Consider the following 13,992-nt stretch of genomic DNA (forward strand, 5'->3'; position numbering starts at 1 on the left):
GAGGGCGCGCGCAAGCGCAGCGCTCGCCGGTGGACGAACTGGGGGCTCACGCCCCCAGGGAACCTCGCGTGCTACGGCAACGCCGGCGAGGGCTCCTCGTCCGGCCAGTCTAGCCGCGCACCGTGGCTCCCCGTCGTGGAGAGCAGCGACGAGGACGACCTCGTCCCCGCGCGGTCACCGACCTTCTCCGCTGGGGACTACGTCCACGGCAGCGACGAGGAGGAGGCCGTCCTTGCACAGACGAAGGCCGTCAGCGCGGCGGAGGCTCGGGCACGCTTCCGCCGGGAGGAGGCGGACGCCGTCCGCCAGGTTCGGGAGTACGAGGCGGCCCGCCGGGAGGCCCGCGTCCTCCACGTCAAGCTCGAAATAGTCGAGCTTGACGACGCGTGAAGATCGTCCACGACAGCGTCGGTGCCGTCTGCCGCCGACAAGCTGCACCACCACCGGCATCGCCGCGCGCCATAGGTAACTATACTGGCCGCATTTTGATTTAGCTAGGTAGTGCTTGCCGGTGTACCACTAATTTATATTCAATTTGTCAAATAATGTAAGTATCGATGTTCAATCGGAGTATCTATGTCATGTCGAACTATGATCATCGCCTAATTTACCCGCACCATTTCGAATTCCGCTTTTCGGTTCCATTTTTTCGGTTTCTATTCTGCGTCACTCCCAAAATCGATAGAACTTACACTGAAAACCACTTTTTCGGTTTGCACTTTTTCGGGCTCTGCTAGAGATGCTCTAAGATTATGGGAAAAAAAGGAATACACTGAAAAATGGAACAACACTTGACTATGCGTCTCTCTGGTTACAATGCAAGAGAAAATGTCAGCAACTAAACCCAAGAAAATTGGTGTGAGCTTGTACAGATTTCCGAAATGGGAAGTCAACAGTGAGGTGGAGCATGACCGGAAATGAGGAGAATTTAATAGGGTGACACCTCTCGACCTACAGCCTGGTGTCTCGTGTGCAGATTTACATCGTCGACGTAGTGTGTGGTTTTCTCTGTTAAGAAATGGACCGGTTTACTTATGTGACTTGTGTTTGGGTAATATGTTTTTTGTGTGTCTCAAACTATAGGGTTGTCTGTAGTACAAAACTAATATACACTACTAGCACTAGCTAAGGAGTAGCTTCTCTTTTTTTTTTTTGAACAAGAACGGCCCGAAAGGCCTGGAAGCATTCATTAATAACGGTGGGTACAAGATTTACAACAATGCCCTTTTACATCTCTGGCCCTAGAAAAGCTGAAATTTGAAGAAAAGGCATTGAACTTTGCAGAAAGAACCTTAGCAAGAAATAGAAAAAAGCAATCAGGTGCTTGGTCTCCTTCTCCACCGGTCGCCGGCGACCTCAAGGCGTAGGACGCCGAGGTCAGAGAGAAAGTAGCTCGCGGCGCTCTCCAATCCGACGGAGAACTACCAGTGCCGGCCGCGACAACACCACTGGGACGAACCACTTGGTGGCGTAGCAACGGCGAGCTCCAACACTGTGTAGCAGAGGGCCTCCAGAGGAGGTAGAGCTCCTGGTCGAGGGCCGCCCTTCGGCCATCAAAAAAGGGGGCGAGGCAGCGGAGCCAGCAAAGGTCCCCCGTTGAATAACTCGCCAGGCAGCAAGGCAGCGTTCCAGCATGCCAAGATCCACAAGAGCTTCCAGAAGATAGCACCCCGCAGGCATGAGCATGCACCGTCCCGTCCAGAGATCACCACACCATCTCCTCTTCTCTCAACACCTCCATGGAGAGACAGAGATGGAGAAAAGATGCAGGTCATCTCCATCCGGCCGCACACCGGGACTAACCTGGATCTCGTCGGAGCGACGAGCCACCAGCAGCAGCCCAACTCCCCCTCGCCTCCAAGGCCGGCCAGGAGAAGGGAAACAGCCGGGCTCACGAAGAATCCTCTGATCTCCCCCTCGCCACCACGGCCGGCCGGGAGAACAAACTTTTCTTGGCCTCGAACCCACCAGCAGAGATCCGTCGCCTTCTTATTTGAGGAGGTGGCTTCGCTCCTCCTCCCACTCTGCTCTGCCCATCGGAGCCCAAGCAACAGCAGCAGCAGCCCTACCAGGCCATGGATCTGGCAGCGATCCAGGCCACCACCTCCAGTACAGGGCATACGCCCAAAACGCGGCATAGAGCCGAAAACTACAAAGAAACTACTGGATCTACCTCTAAACTACTCCGGCGCCTATCCAAGACCAACTCCGGCCAGCTATTCCGGCGGAGCGGCGCTCGGCGGCCCGGTCAACGGCGCTCGGATCTTGGTCTAACCGCACACTTACCCCTCCTTAGGGCATCTCCAACCGCGCGACCCAAACCGCGCCCGCGCGTCCGTTTGGGTCGAGCCGGATAAAAACGCGGCCCAGCGCACGGACCTATCCCTAAAACGGATGGCCGCGGCGTCCGGGATGACCCAAACCCGGCCCAAATCCGGGACGAGTTTGCGTGGCCGCGGACGCCGGATGCTGGTCGCTCGCGTCCTCCCCTTGTCCGCCCCTGGCCCGCCTGTCTGTCTCCCAAAACACACCCAGTCCACTCCACTCCCAAAACCTAGAGATGGCCGACGAAGCGACTGCCGCCGCCACCGCCACCATCGGAGACGAGGCAGAGCTCGCGGCCGTTGCCGCTCCTCCCTTGGCGGAGGCTCCTCAGCCGGACGCTCCGGTGGTCGTGGAGCCGGGCCGGCGACGAAGAAGGCGAAGCCCGACCTCACCGCGGAGCGAGAGGAAGATCGAGAGCAAGAAGAGGGCCGACCGCCGCAGGGCGCTCGACCAAAGGAAGAGGGATATCGCTGCCGCGGAGGAGCGGCAGCGGGCGGCGGAGCAGCTTCTCCAACTCAAGACGGAGGCCAAGGTGGACGTCTTGTAAGAGCATGCCATTCTCTTTTATGGCCACCAAGCGCTCGCTCAGCACTTGATCCTCCCTGCCGCCGGCACGGCCTCGGGGGGGAGCTCGTCCTCGTCCGTGACCCGGCCCCTTCCTCCAAGGTCAACATCCCTGCCGGTAGCCCCGTTTGGGTACACGCCCGGCGCGCACGAATTGGGGACGCAGTCGGCGCAGTACGCGTACCCGTCACGGGATGGGTCACCGGAGGTGGGCGAGTCGTTCACGGGGCCGTCTCCTTCGTCCATTGACCTGAACCGTGCGCCGGCGAACTCCAAAGGCCCCAAGCACGTGGGATCAGCAGCGATGGCCGGCGCACGGAACCTGCTCGACGAATTGTCCACCGTGCAGGCCCCTCCGGTGTACACGCAGCCAATGCCGACCACCATGCCCTCTGCTTCGACCGAGCAGGCTCCCCAGCCGCCTCCCGTTGACACACATCAGGACAGCACTGCCTGTCCCGGCAGCATTAACATCGAGGAGGAGCCGTTGTTCGCTCAGGAGTTGACGCAAGCCGCAGCTGCACAAGCTCGAGCTCGCCGCGTAAGCAAACGAACCAGCAACTACACGGAGAAGGAGGACAAGGTGCTGGTCGAAGGATGGTTGATCATCGGGCAAGATGCATTGACGGGTGCCGAGCAGAAGGGGACCGCATTCTGGCGCCGGATCTATGAATACTTTCATGAGCATCGCAAATACGGACAGGATCCATTTGAGAGCGACCGCAGCGAAATATCGCTCCAAAAGAGGTGGGGAGCAATTCAAACGGAATGCAACAAATTCCAGGCGGCGTATGATCACGTGAAGCGGCTCCCCGTTAGCGGCATGGGCATGAAGGACTTGGTATGATTCTTAACCTCAACTCGTTCATTCGGTGTTTGCACATATGTTTATCGTTCTTGTCTCGCTTTGCTCTAGGCGTGGCAAGCTTTGGATTGGTACAAATCGGTCAATGGAGAAAAGACCTTTGCCTTCCCTCATTGTTGGAAGATACTCGAAGGCACCCCCAAGTTCAAGGAGGGGTACGAGGGGTACATGGCGACCTTGACTGGCAACAAGACCGCCAAAGATCATTGACCTTGATGGTGGCCAGCCTTGTGGTAGCTCCGCTTCTCGTGCAAGTCGTCCTCGCGGCCACAAGGCAACCAAAGCCGACTTGAAGCGTGATGCCTCGTCCATGTTATTGTTTGGCACTTTGAAGGAGCTGCATGCCGATAGAGAGGTGTCCACGGACAAGAGGGATGAGAGAAGGCGCCGGGAGAAAGAGGAGGACAGGAAGAACTACTTCGATGTCCAAAAGAAGAAGCTTGAGATAGAAGAGGTCAAGGCCAAGACCAAAGCTAGAGAAATTGAGTTCAAAGAGAGAGAAATTGAGCTCACAACACTGGCAAGGGCCCAAGAGGTGGAGTTGAAGGCGAAGGAAGTTGAGCTCAAACGCCAAGCCGAGGACAACCTGATCATGAACGCCGACTTGACCAACATGAGCGAGGCGAAGAGAGCTTGGTTCGAGAAGAAGCGAAGGAGATCCTAGAGCGTCCAAATTGAGTTGACAATCTCAATTTGTAATTTTTATATTTGTTCGAACTATGGCACATTTTATTTCTTCATCATGCAACATTTTATTTGATATTGTTTTATGCTATTTGATATTATTCTATAATTGTTAGATATTATTTCTATATTTGTTACATACTATTTATAACTATGTGTGGCCAGATGGCCTATTTCCAAAAGAAATAGGCCAAATGGCCAAATGGGTGGCCGCTGCGTTGGGCGCAGCGTGCGACCCAAACGGACACGCGGACGCGTGTCCGGCCGGCCACGCAAACGGTCCAAACGGACGGCCCAGCGCGTCCGTTTGGGTCAGCCGGTTGGAAATGCCCTTATCTCTCACCCTCCTACAGTACCCTTGAGGGTGAGCAACCACAGTGCCTGGCAGTGTGGACATGCCGACCAAGCTCGTCGTCAGCCTGTTTCTGTTTGAGATGGTGTACATCAGTCTGCGTGTTTTGAATTTCCAAGTCACGGTAGCATGTTTTAGAACCTTTTTACAACTGCAAAAGCCAAAAAAAAGGGGGCTTGACAGTTGACATGTGTGGTTTGGCATGAAATGAACATTTTTACTTGACAGAGTTCTGCGAGCACTTGCAAAGAAAACTTAATTATTGCATTAACACTGAAAAAAAATGACACTGAAGTACTGAACCATGCAACCCACTGGACCAGTCAACAGAACAACCCACTGGCCACTGCAACTCCCTCCAAAGCAAGTTCCAGACAAGGAAGCGGCGCTGCGGCGGCATGAGCTTGGAGGACATCATCGCCCCGTCTCGTCGGCAAGGAGCTCGCCGCGCCGCCGGGGGCGGCTAGCTCGCCGTTTGTGGCTGCATCGTGGGAGCTGGACGCGATACTCCGCCTCGGGGGTGGCTGGCTGCGCTGCGTCCACCACGCCCATGTCCCGCCTCCACCGCCGCTTCTCCTCCTCCATCTCGCCGCGCGCACGCTCCTGGTCTCCCCACTCCGCCTTTGCCGCGGCCACGGAGCGCTTGCGCGCCGGGACGCTCACTTCGGAAGACGCACACCGCCTGTTCGACCAATTGCTAGCGCGGCCAGCCCCGGTCCACGTGCGCTCTCTCAACGGCTTCCTCGCCGCCCTCGCCCGTGCGCCGGACTCCGCCACCTGCCGAGATGGCCCCGCCCTCGCCATCGCCCTCTTCAGCCGTGTGTGCCGACAAGAATCCGGCCAGCGGATGGCGGCTCTCACAGTCCACACCTACGGCATCCTCATGGACTGCTGCTGCCGCGCACGCCTCCCGGAACTTGGGCTCGCCTTATTCGGTCGCCTTCTGAGGACGGGCCTCAAGACAAATGAGATCATCTGCAGCACCCTCCTCAAGTGCCTCTGCTGCGCAAAACGGACCAATGAGGCTGTCAACCTCTTGCTTCATTGGATGTCTGACCCTGGCGGTGTGACTAATGCCTTCTCATGCTCCATTGTTCTGAAGAGCTTATGTGACCATAGCAGGAGCCAGGAGGCGCTCGACCTGCTCCAGACGGTGGCAAAAAAAGGAGGCGGCTGCTCCCTCGATGTGGTGGCATATAGCACCATCATCCACGGCTTCTTTAAGGAAGGGCAAATTGGCAAGGCATGCGATCTATTCCATGAAATGGTGCAGCAAGGGGTTGTGCCTAATGTGGTCACATATAACTCGATTATCGATGCGCTGTGCAAGGTCAGAGCGATGGACAAGGCAGAGTTGTTCCTTCGGCAGATGGTTGGCAATGGTGTTCCGCCCGATAAAGTTACATACACTAGCATGATCCATGGATATTCCACTTTGGGAAGGTGGAAGGAGGCAACTAAAACGTTCAGAGAAATGACAAGGCAGGGTCTTATACCAAATATTATCACTTGGAACTCGTTCATGACCTCCCTTTGCAAGCATGGGAAAAGTAAAGAGGCTGCAGCACTTTTTGATTCCATGACTGCCAAGGGCCACCACAAGCCTGATATCACCTCGTACTCTATTCTGCTTCACGGGTATGCCTCTGAAGGATGCTTTGCCGACATGATTAATCTCTTTAATTCTATGGAAAGCAATGGCATTGTACCTGACTGCCATGTTTGCACCATATTAATTGATGCGTATGCTAAATGTGGAATGATGGATGAAGCTATGCTCATATTTACTGAAATGGCAGGACAAGGAGTGAGTCCAGATGTCTTCACCTTTTCAAGTGTAATTGCTGCATTTTGTAGAATGGGCAGGCTTGCTGATGCTATAGAAAAATTCAATCAGATGATTTCTATTGGAATACAACCGAATGCAGTTGTGTATCGCTCCCTAATTCAAGGTTTTTGTACACATGGGGATTTGGTGAAAGCCAAGGAGTTGGTTTATGAAATGATGAACAAAGGTATTCCTCGTCCTACCATTGCGTTCTTCAGTTCAATAATAAACAGTTTATGCAAAGAAGGAAGGGTTTCGGATGCATGGCCTATCTTTGACTTAGTTATACACTTCGGTGAGAGACCTGACGTCATTATATTTAATTCGCTGATTGATGGATATTGCTTAGTTGGCAAGATGGAAAAAGCAATGAGAGTGATTGATTCCATGGTATCAGTTGGCATTGAGCCTAATGATGTTTCATACAATACACTTGTTAATGGCTATTGCAGAACTGAAAGGATCGATGATGGGTTGATTCTATTCAGAGAAATGTTGCATAAGAGAGTTAAACCTACAACTGTTACATATAACATCATACTAGATGGGCTATTTCGTTCTGGGAGAACTGTTGCTGCAAAGAAAATGTTCCACGAGATGATAGAAAGTGGAACCACGGTGAAGATTTCCACATATAATATACTACTTGGAGGACTTTGTGGAAATAATTGCACCGATGAGGCAATCGTCCTGTTCCAAAAATTAGGTGCAATGCATGTGAAGTTCGATATTGCAATACTCAATATCATGATTAATGCAATGTACAAGGTTCAGAGAAAAGAAGAAGCTAACGAATTGTTTGCTGCTTTATCAGCTCGTGGCTTGGTACCTAATGCTTCCACATACGGAATAATGATAAGAAATCTTCTAAAAGAAGGATTGGTGGAAGAAGCTGAAAATATGTTTTCCTCAATGGAGAAGAGTGGTTGTGCTCCCAGCTCTCGTCTTATAAATGATATCATCAGAATGATGTTGGAAAAAGGTGAGATAGTCAAGGCAGGAAATTATATGTCTAAAGTTGATGGCAAAGGCATCTCACTTGAAGCTTCAACTATTTCTTTGCTGATGTCTCTCTTTTCAAAGAACGGAAAATATCAGGACAAAATAAAATCGCTCCCTGTAAAGTACCAATTTTTTGATGGAGTCAGCTGATGCACTGGATTCAGCAGATAAGTGTTGGCCTTGTCCGAAGATGGCTCTCAACGATGTGGGCAAGTGTCTATTCTGTGTGCTCACGAATATCGAGCTGGGTTATAGTGCCACCATGGTGTTCTGGTCTGGTATGTTGCTACTAGGCATGCTAGCTGTGGGGCTAGCTCCTAATCTAATGCCATATCAACGCAGGGCCATTTGGTGCATGATGAGCTTGCTAATGGTGAACGCATTACTAATGCCAGGAGCATGTCATGGCGGATGTCATCTCTGAGTTTGTCGAGTCTCGCTACATTATCAAGATATTTGAACCTCAGCATATCTGGTGCATGTTAGCTGAGGGTGATTATAGTGAAATCGATATGGTAGCTGATAGGAGCTCATAATGTTCTCGCTCTTTAAACCTTGAGTGATAGGATATTTTGTTGAATGTAGTTACCAAATACATGTACTGTTTAGATAAGACGAGTGGTCGGCAAGCAGGCGCGTGTAACCAGCAGCCAGGGTTCAAGGATTCACCCGACTTAATGACTATGGCAGGGAGGTGTCTTCCCCTCTGCTCCAGTTATCTTCTGGATAAGATCACTGTTTTTATCTTGTTAACTGAACCTGCGAGTTATCTCCAGATGAAGTTTCTGTGAAGAGAAATTGGCTGGGTGATCCATCTGCCCTTACATTTTCTGCATGGAACGACTTGTGCTATGGTTATACTTCTAGCAGTCCTCGAAGAATAGAAGCCTGGTGAGTTCACACTGAAATTAATGGGTCAATATATATTCCGTCAACTTTTGTGTACATTTGCATCCGTTATCAAAGAAATGAGAAAGAAATGAGGCTATAGCTGAATATATAAGGATTGTTTCAACTTCTTTGCAGAATCTTGTCATCCAGTGGGTTGATTAGTGAACTTGATGCTTCTTCTGGTGATCTAATGTTGCTCCAACATGTACGTTCTGTAGATATCCTATTAGACTTCCTCATAAGCGTGTTTCCTCGGGGATTCCACCAACCACCATGGGACTAGTTTAAACATCTTTAAGTGCTTGATGTTAATTTTCATTTCCAGGGATCTGTCTCACCACAATCTGCCAGGGTCATTACCTGATACTCTTAGTCACATGGTCCTTCCTGATCTGACACCGTTTTTCAAATTGTGCAGCACAGAACCTTTAAGTCTTTTATTTCTTCCACACAAGTATTTGCATGCAGTCATTGGACTGGAGGATTTAGTTATTTCATTTTATTGAGTTTAGCTGTTGTACTCTGGTTAAGTAATCCTCTTTCATATACCATTCCGATACTGTTAACTTATTGTTCATGTGAAGATCTTCTTTTCTTGCAAACCGGCCGTTGCTCCATTATCGTCGTGATGATGCCGTGGCGTACCCAGCCGTCCTAACATAGTACAGGAGAGGGCATATTTACATGTCGGTCCTTGGAATGCAATGAAACAGTATGTATATCTGCGTGTCAGCAGTTTATTATGAACGTAAATAAATGCAATACAGTACTTGATAGAGCACCAGGTTTTCTTTTACATTTTTTTTTTGCGAAGAAAACATCCAATCTATTCATCAACAATCAAGGCGATACAAAGAACACCAGAAGCAATAAGAATTACATCTAGGTCCGAAGACCACCTAGCGACGACTACAGACACTAGAGCGAGCCGAAGGCGCGCCGCTGCCATCACCCCTCCATGATCAGAGCCGGGCGAATCTTGTTGTAGAAGACAGTCGGGAAGTCGTCGTGCTACGGCCACGAGAGGACCGGCGCACCAGGCACGGCAACCGCCGCCGATGAAGAGATGCATAGATCGGAAGCCTCTAATTTTCTGACACACAAACGGAGACGAACGACGATCGGATCCAACCGGATCCACCGCAGACACACACTGGCCAGATCTGACGAGATCCACCAGAGACAAACCTCCACACCCCCTCCAACAACGCTAGGGACGTCGTTGGAGCGGAGGCTGGGTGGGGGGAACCTTATTCCATCTTCAGAGAGCAGCCACCGCCTGATCTCTCGAAAGAAGACGCAAAACCTAGCAAAACACAAAAAAAAACGTGAGGATGGAGCCCTCCCGCCGGCAGGGACCGGGAACCACCACACGACCATGGCTCTGAGGCCACGGAGGCGGGCGGCCCGGAGGCGCCGCCGGCAGGAGGCGGAGATCCCGATCGCCTTTTAGATCGCTTTCCTTGCGGCGATGGCAGTTTGAAGTAGTACAGGTTTTCTTTTACATTTACCTATAGAGCAAATTCAGTGCAATCACAGGAGAATCATTGGAGGCTCTAGTGACCTTTCTTCCTACCGCTGCGTGTGGCCGTTGAGAAAAAAGCGTATCCACTTCGTTGCTAGATTGTACCAACCAGTTGTTTCCTGTCCGAACAACAACACAATCTCTCCTGTAACCCACACATTCCTTCACCGCCACATATGACGTGTGTGTGCTCCACAGTCGATGCAACCTATCACCGATGAACATGTGACCCTAGTGACCAAGGAAGGCAGTTGTCGGTGTCAAAGATTATCAGCAGCTCAAACCTTTCGAAATCAAACATTGATAACATTTCTAGGAGCACGATTCTCCATCTCGAGTCACTGATCGTCTTCTACTCGGATCCCGACCACTGCCGCGCTTTCTGTCTACCAAGCACTCACAGGTTCAGAACACACTTTCACACCCCAGAAAAGCAGGCGTCTGTGTGAACAGATTCGCCATTCTCGTCAGGACTCCAAGAAAAAACTTATAAAGCATGTGGTTACCGGCGCCACATACGTCATTAGAACAAACCACATTAGCTTTTACCTGATTGGGCGCCGTGGCATCCTGATGAGCTTATCCTGCACAAAGGGAATACACAAATGAAGAGAAAAGGTGAGCAAAAGGCAGTGCATTATGCATACGATGCGCTTTTTATTCGCCACTGATCTTGGCAACACGACGACTAGCCAGGGCCCCTTCTTCTTCATCTTTTTTTACTTGCATGCAAAGTGACACTGGTGTCCCATGGCTATAAAGCATGCTGCTTCATGCATTCTGATGTAAGAAGGAAAAAAAAAGGCCAGTGGCTTCCTTATCCTTGCTAGCCCAGAAAGCCAGAATCTGGATGCCCAGCCTCCAAAAACAATTTCCTTCATGATTAAGCATCAGGGCAGGGGCTAAGGCATCCACACATCAAGAACGCCATAATTCTACTGCTTTTCTTTCATGAAGAATCAGTACCAAACAGGGAAATCAGCGAGACGTTTTATTCTTATTCCAGCAAAGAAGAAAACAGATGCTTCATTCTTTCCAATATACTATAATGACAGAAATTCGCAAGGCACTATCTCTATTGCCTCTGGTGTTATTAAATTGTTAGTATGTATAACCTGGCTGTGAAACGACAGTGCTTCATATACTGTAGTATAGAATGATACTTTAGAAAGGAGGCATAAAATAGGCTGCCATGGCGGAAAACGCGGATTAAAATCATACACGTAAGGGCACAAATCCATAAAGCTAAAGTATGAACCCAAAATAAAGGCACAAGAGGCGCCCCAGATTTCCAAAAACCATCACGGCATTATTAAAGATCGGCCTCCACAAAAGCAAAGCCAGCATTAGAATACACACAACTACACCCATTGCAGGGAGACATGCACAGTCATCAGGGTGAAAAAGTAGAGTCCTCCCTCCAAGAGGAGAAGAAAGGCAGGCTGTGAACCAGGCCGCTCCAAGAAACATTACCACCTCAATAGCAGAAAGAGAGAGTGAGACAAACCAAAATCAAGGGCAAGAAGAGCCAAGAACACCGTAGCCATATCATATAAACCAAAGGCCCAGCGGTGCACATCAGAACACAGAAGGAGCAGAAATAACCTGAACAGCACCAAGATCAAGATGGACGGCATGTATTACCCTCAGCGTTTCAGCAACGTGATGATCGGCTACCTCAACCTGGCGACGCTCCTGGCCTCCATCCCGGTCATCGGAGCAGGGCTCTGGCTGGCCAAGGGCTCAACGACGTCGTGCTCGTCGATGCTGCAGACCCCGCTACTCATCGTCGGCTTCATCGTCCTCCTCATCTCCCTCGCCGGCTTCGTGGGCGCCTGCTTCCACGTCGCCTGGGCGCTGTGGCTGTACCTCTTCGCCGTGATGATCCTCATCGGCATGCTGCTCGGGCTCACCATGTTCGGGTTCGCCGTCACAGCAGGAGGCGGCGGCACGCAGATGGCCGGCAGGCCGTACAGGGAGTACCACATCTCCGACTACTCCTCATGGCTCCAGAAGCATATCCAGGACATCAAGTACTGGAAGCCGGCGCTCGCCTGCGTTGTTGGGTCCAAGGCCTGTCCTAAGATCTCCAACTGGACTCCCATGGATTACCTCCAGCATGATCTCACGCCAATACAGGTTTGCAGCGTCAGCCACTGGTCCATTTTCTTCAGAATTTACTGCCCTCATTGTTACTGCCACTGATTTCAGCACATATAGTGCAACAAAGTTGATAACCTGACCTGTACCCAGTTTAATTCTGTACAAAACACAACAGATTGTCAAAGAAGTGGAAACAAACAAACTAGGGGCTGCCTAGAATGGATAAAAATTAGCGTGGTCACTGGTACTGAACTCAAAGTTGAACTAAATACCGGTGGATGCACTCATTTTGCACTCATTCTAAGCAGGGCCTTATAGCCTAAGAAGTATTGATATAGTTCATCACTTGCATCATTTTGTTCCATTAAATTTATTGCTAATGCCTAATTGGTCATGAAAAAATTGTAACTTACTGCTCCTGCGTTTCTGCTACTCCTAGTCCTAGCTCATGTTCTGTTACTATAATAACTACTCTAAATTACTTTACCCTGCAGTCTGGCTGCTGCAAGCCACCAACAGCGTGCACATACAGTGGTGGGATGCCAGTAGGAGCACAGGACGAGGACTGCTTCCAGTGGAACAATGCCCCGAACATCCTGTGCTACCAGTGCAACTCATGCAAGGCCGGCGTGATGGAGCAGGTGCGCCAGGACTGGCACAAGATCTCCGTGCTCAACGTCATCGTGCTCGTCTTCCTCATCTGCGTGTGTGCCTGCGGGTGTTGTGCCTTCAGAAACGCCCGCCGCTCCGTGTCCGAGTACCCATACGGGGTAAACCGCATGTCCAAGATCAACCCACGCTGGGACTACTACTGGTACTTTCAGCCAAAAAAAATAAAACAAAATTATGACTCTGTTTTTTCTTCACTTTTTGATTTCAGAGATGAAAACACATTGCCACATCTCATCACTAGAAGTAAACAATGGAGTTGTTTATTTAGGAAAAAGTGCATATTCAACAAAAAAGAGGATGTTTCTTTTATTTTGATGTTCACAACTGCATAATCATGCTTGACTGCTTCTTCATTAACGGGGTTCTTCATGCAAAAGATAATCTGGTGATGACACAGCCAATTTATATTTTATTACAAAATTTGAGTTTATTCTCATTTATTTGCTGTGATTTTGTTAACACTTTTTTTATGGTTTTCACTACAGGTGGCGATGGTTCCGCGATAGGAGAGAACAGATGTACTAGGCGCTATTGGTACTCAACCCATGTATAATATTTCCTTCCTGATAAATGGCTGGGAGTTGGACCTGTTCCTTGTAGCACTATGGTTTTCATATGTAAATTTCCGTTTAGTGTCCAATAATTAACTTAAGTAGATATTTTAGTATGAGGACAAGATAGTGAAGTGGAAAGGGCACATGAGCATGCCTAATTTCTCCAGTATGGTAGCCAAAGCGTTTTGCATTTTGTAGTACATATTCTGGTTGGAGAATTCAAAAGAGAGGTGATTTCTTGTCTATGGAGGAAAATCCACAGTCAGCTATATGACCATGTCAGCACATATGCTGTTGGTTTGTCTCCTATATTTATCATGTTTTGGCCATGTTTACCTTATGATATGATACTGGTGGACCTCTAAACTGAAACTAAAACTAACACAAGCTCACCATCTTCAGCACCCATGGACCATGGTATTTTTATGTGATATGAGAACATTTTGGATACTGTTCAATAAATATTTCAAAAGGCACTTCTAATTCAAGGCAGAATAATAGAACGGTAAGACAAACAACTGATAAGAATGAAATAACTTTTATCACAAGCAATATGCAGTGATCATATATGATTCACATTGGTCACAATAGAATATATTCCCATTGATCTTTTTCACATAAAAATTG

The 13,992-nt window shown here is 49.6% G+C and overlaps 2 protein-coding genes across 4 annotated transcripts; both read left to right on the top strand.

Annotated features, from left to right (window-relative positions):
- The first annotated feature begins 3,193 nt into the window (after window positions 1-3,193).
- On the top strand, window positions 3,194-9,008 carry LOC124647115 (protein Rf1, mitochondrial-like). Its single transcript, XM_047187098.1, has 3 exons — window positions 3,194-3,518; window positions 5,114-8,511; window positions 8,647-9,008. The coding sequence occupies exons 1-2, from the start codon at window positions 3,194-3,196 to the stop codon at window positions 7,768-7,770; spliced, it is 2,982 nt and encodes a 993-aa protein (XP_047043054.1). The 3' UTR covers window positions 7,771-8,511; window positions 8,647-9,008.
- A 2,516-nt stretch (window positions 9,009-11,524) lies between these two features.
- Window positions 11,525-13,652, top strand: LOC124648911 (tetraspanin-6-like). Of its 3 annotated transcripts, none has more exons than XR_006986469.1 (3): window positions 11,525-12,175; window positions 12,634-13,196; window positions 13,297-13,652. XR_006986469.1 is itself a non-coding variant. In XM_047188593.1 (3 exons), exons 1-3 carry the CDS (start codon window positions 11,663-11,665, stop codon window positions 13,334-13,336), a joined length of 873 nt encoding a protein of 290 aa, XP_047044549.1. In that variant the 5' UTR covers window positions 11,525-11,662; the 3' UTR covers window positions 13,337-13,610. The 3 variants fall into 3 exon arrangements, 2 of the variants coding, with proteins under 2 accessions (XP_047044549.1, XP_047044550.1); XM_047188593.1 differs by having other exon boundaries at window positions 12,634-12,953; window positions 13,297-13,610; XM_047188594.1 differs by lacking the exon at window positions 13,297-13,652 and having other exon boundaries at window positions 12,634-12,909; window positions 13,020-13,136.
- Window positions 13,653-13,992: the final 340 nt, after the last annotated feature.

Source organism: Lolium rigidum, chromosome 4 (assembly GCF_022539505.1).
Source record: "Lolium rigidum isolate FL_2022 chromosome 4, APGP_CSIRO_Lrig_0.1, whole genome shotgun sequence".
In the NCBI taxonomy this organism is placed as follows: Eukaryota; Viridiplantae; Streptophyta; class Magnoliopsida; order Poales; family Poaceae; genus Lolium; species Lolium rigidum.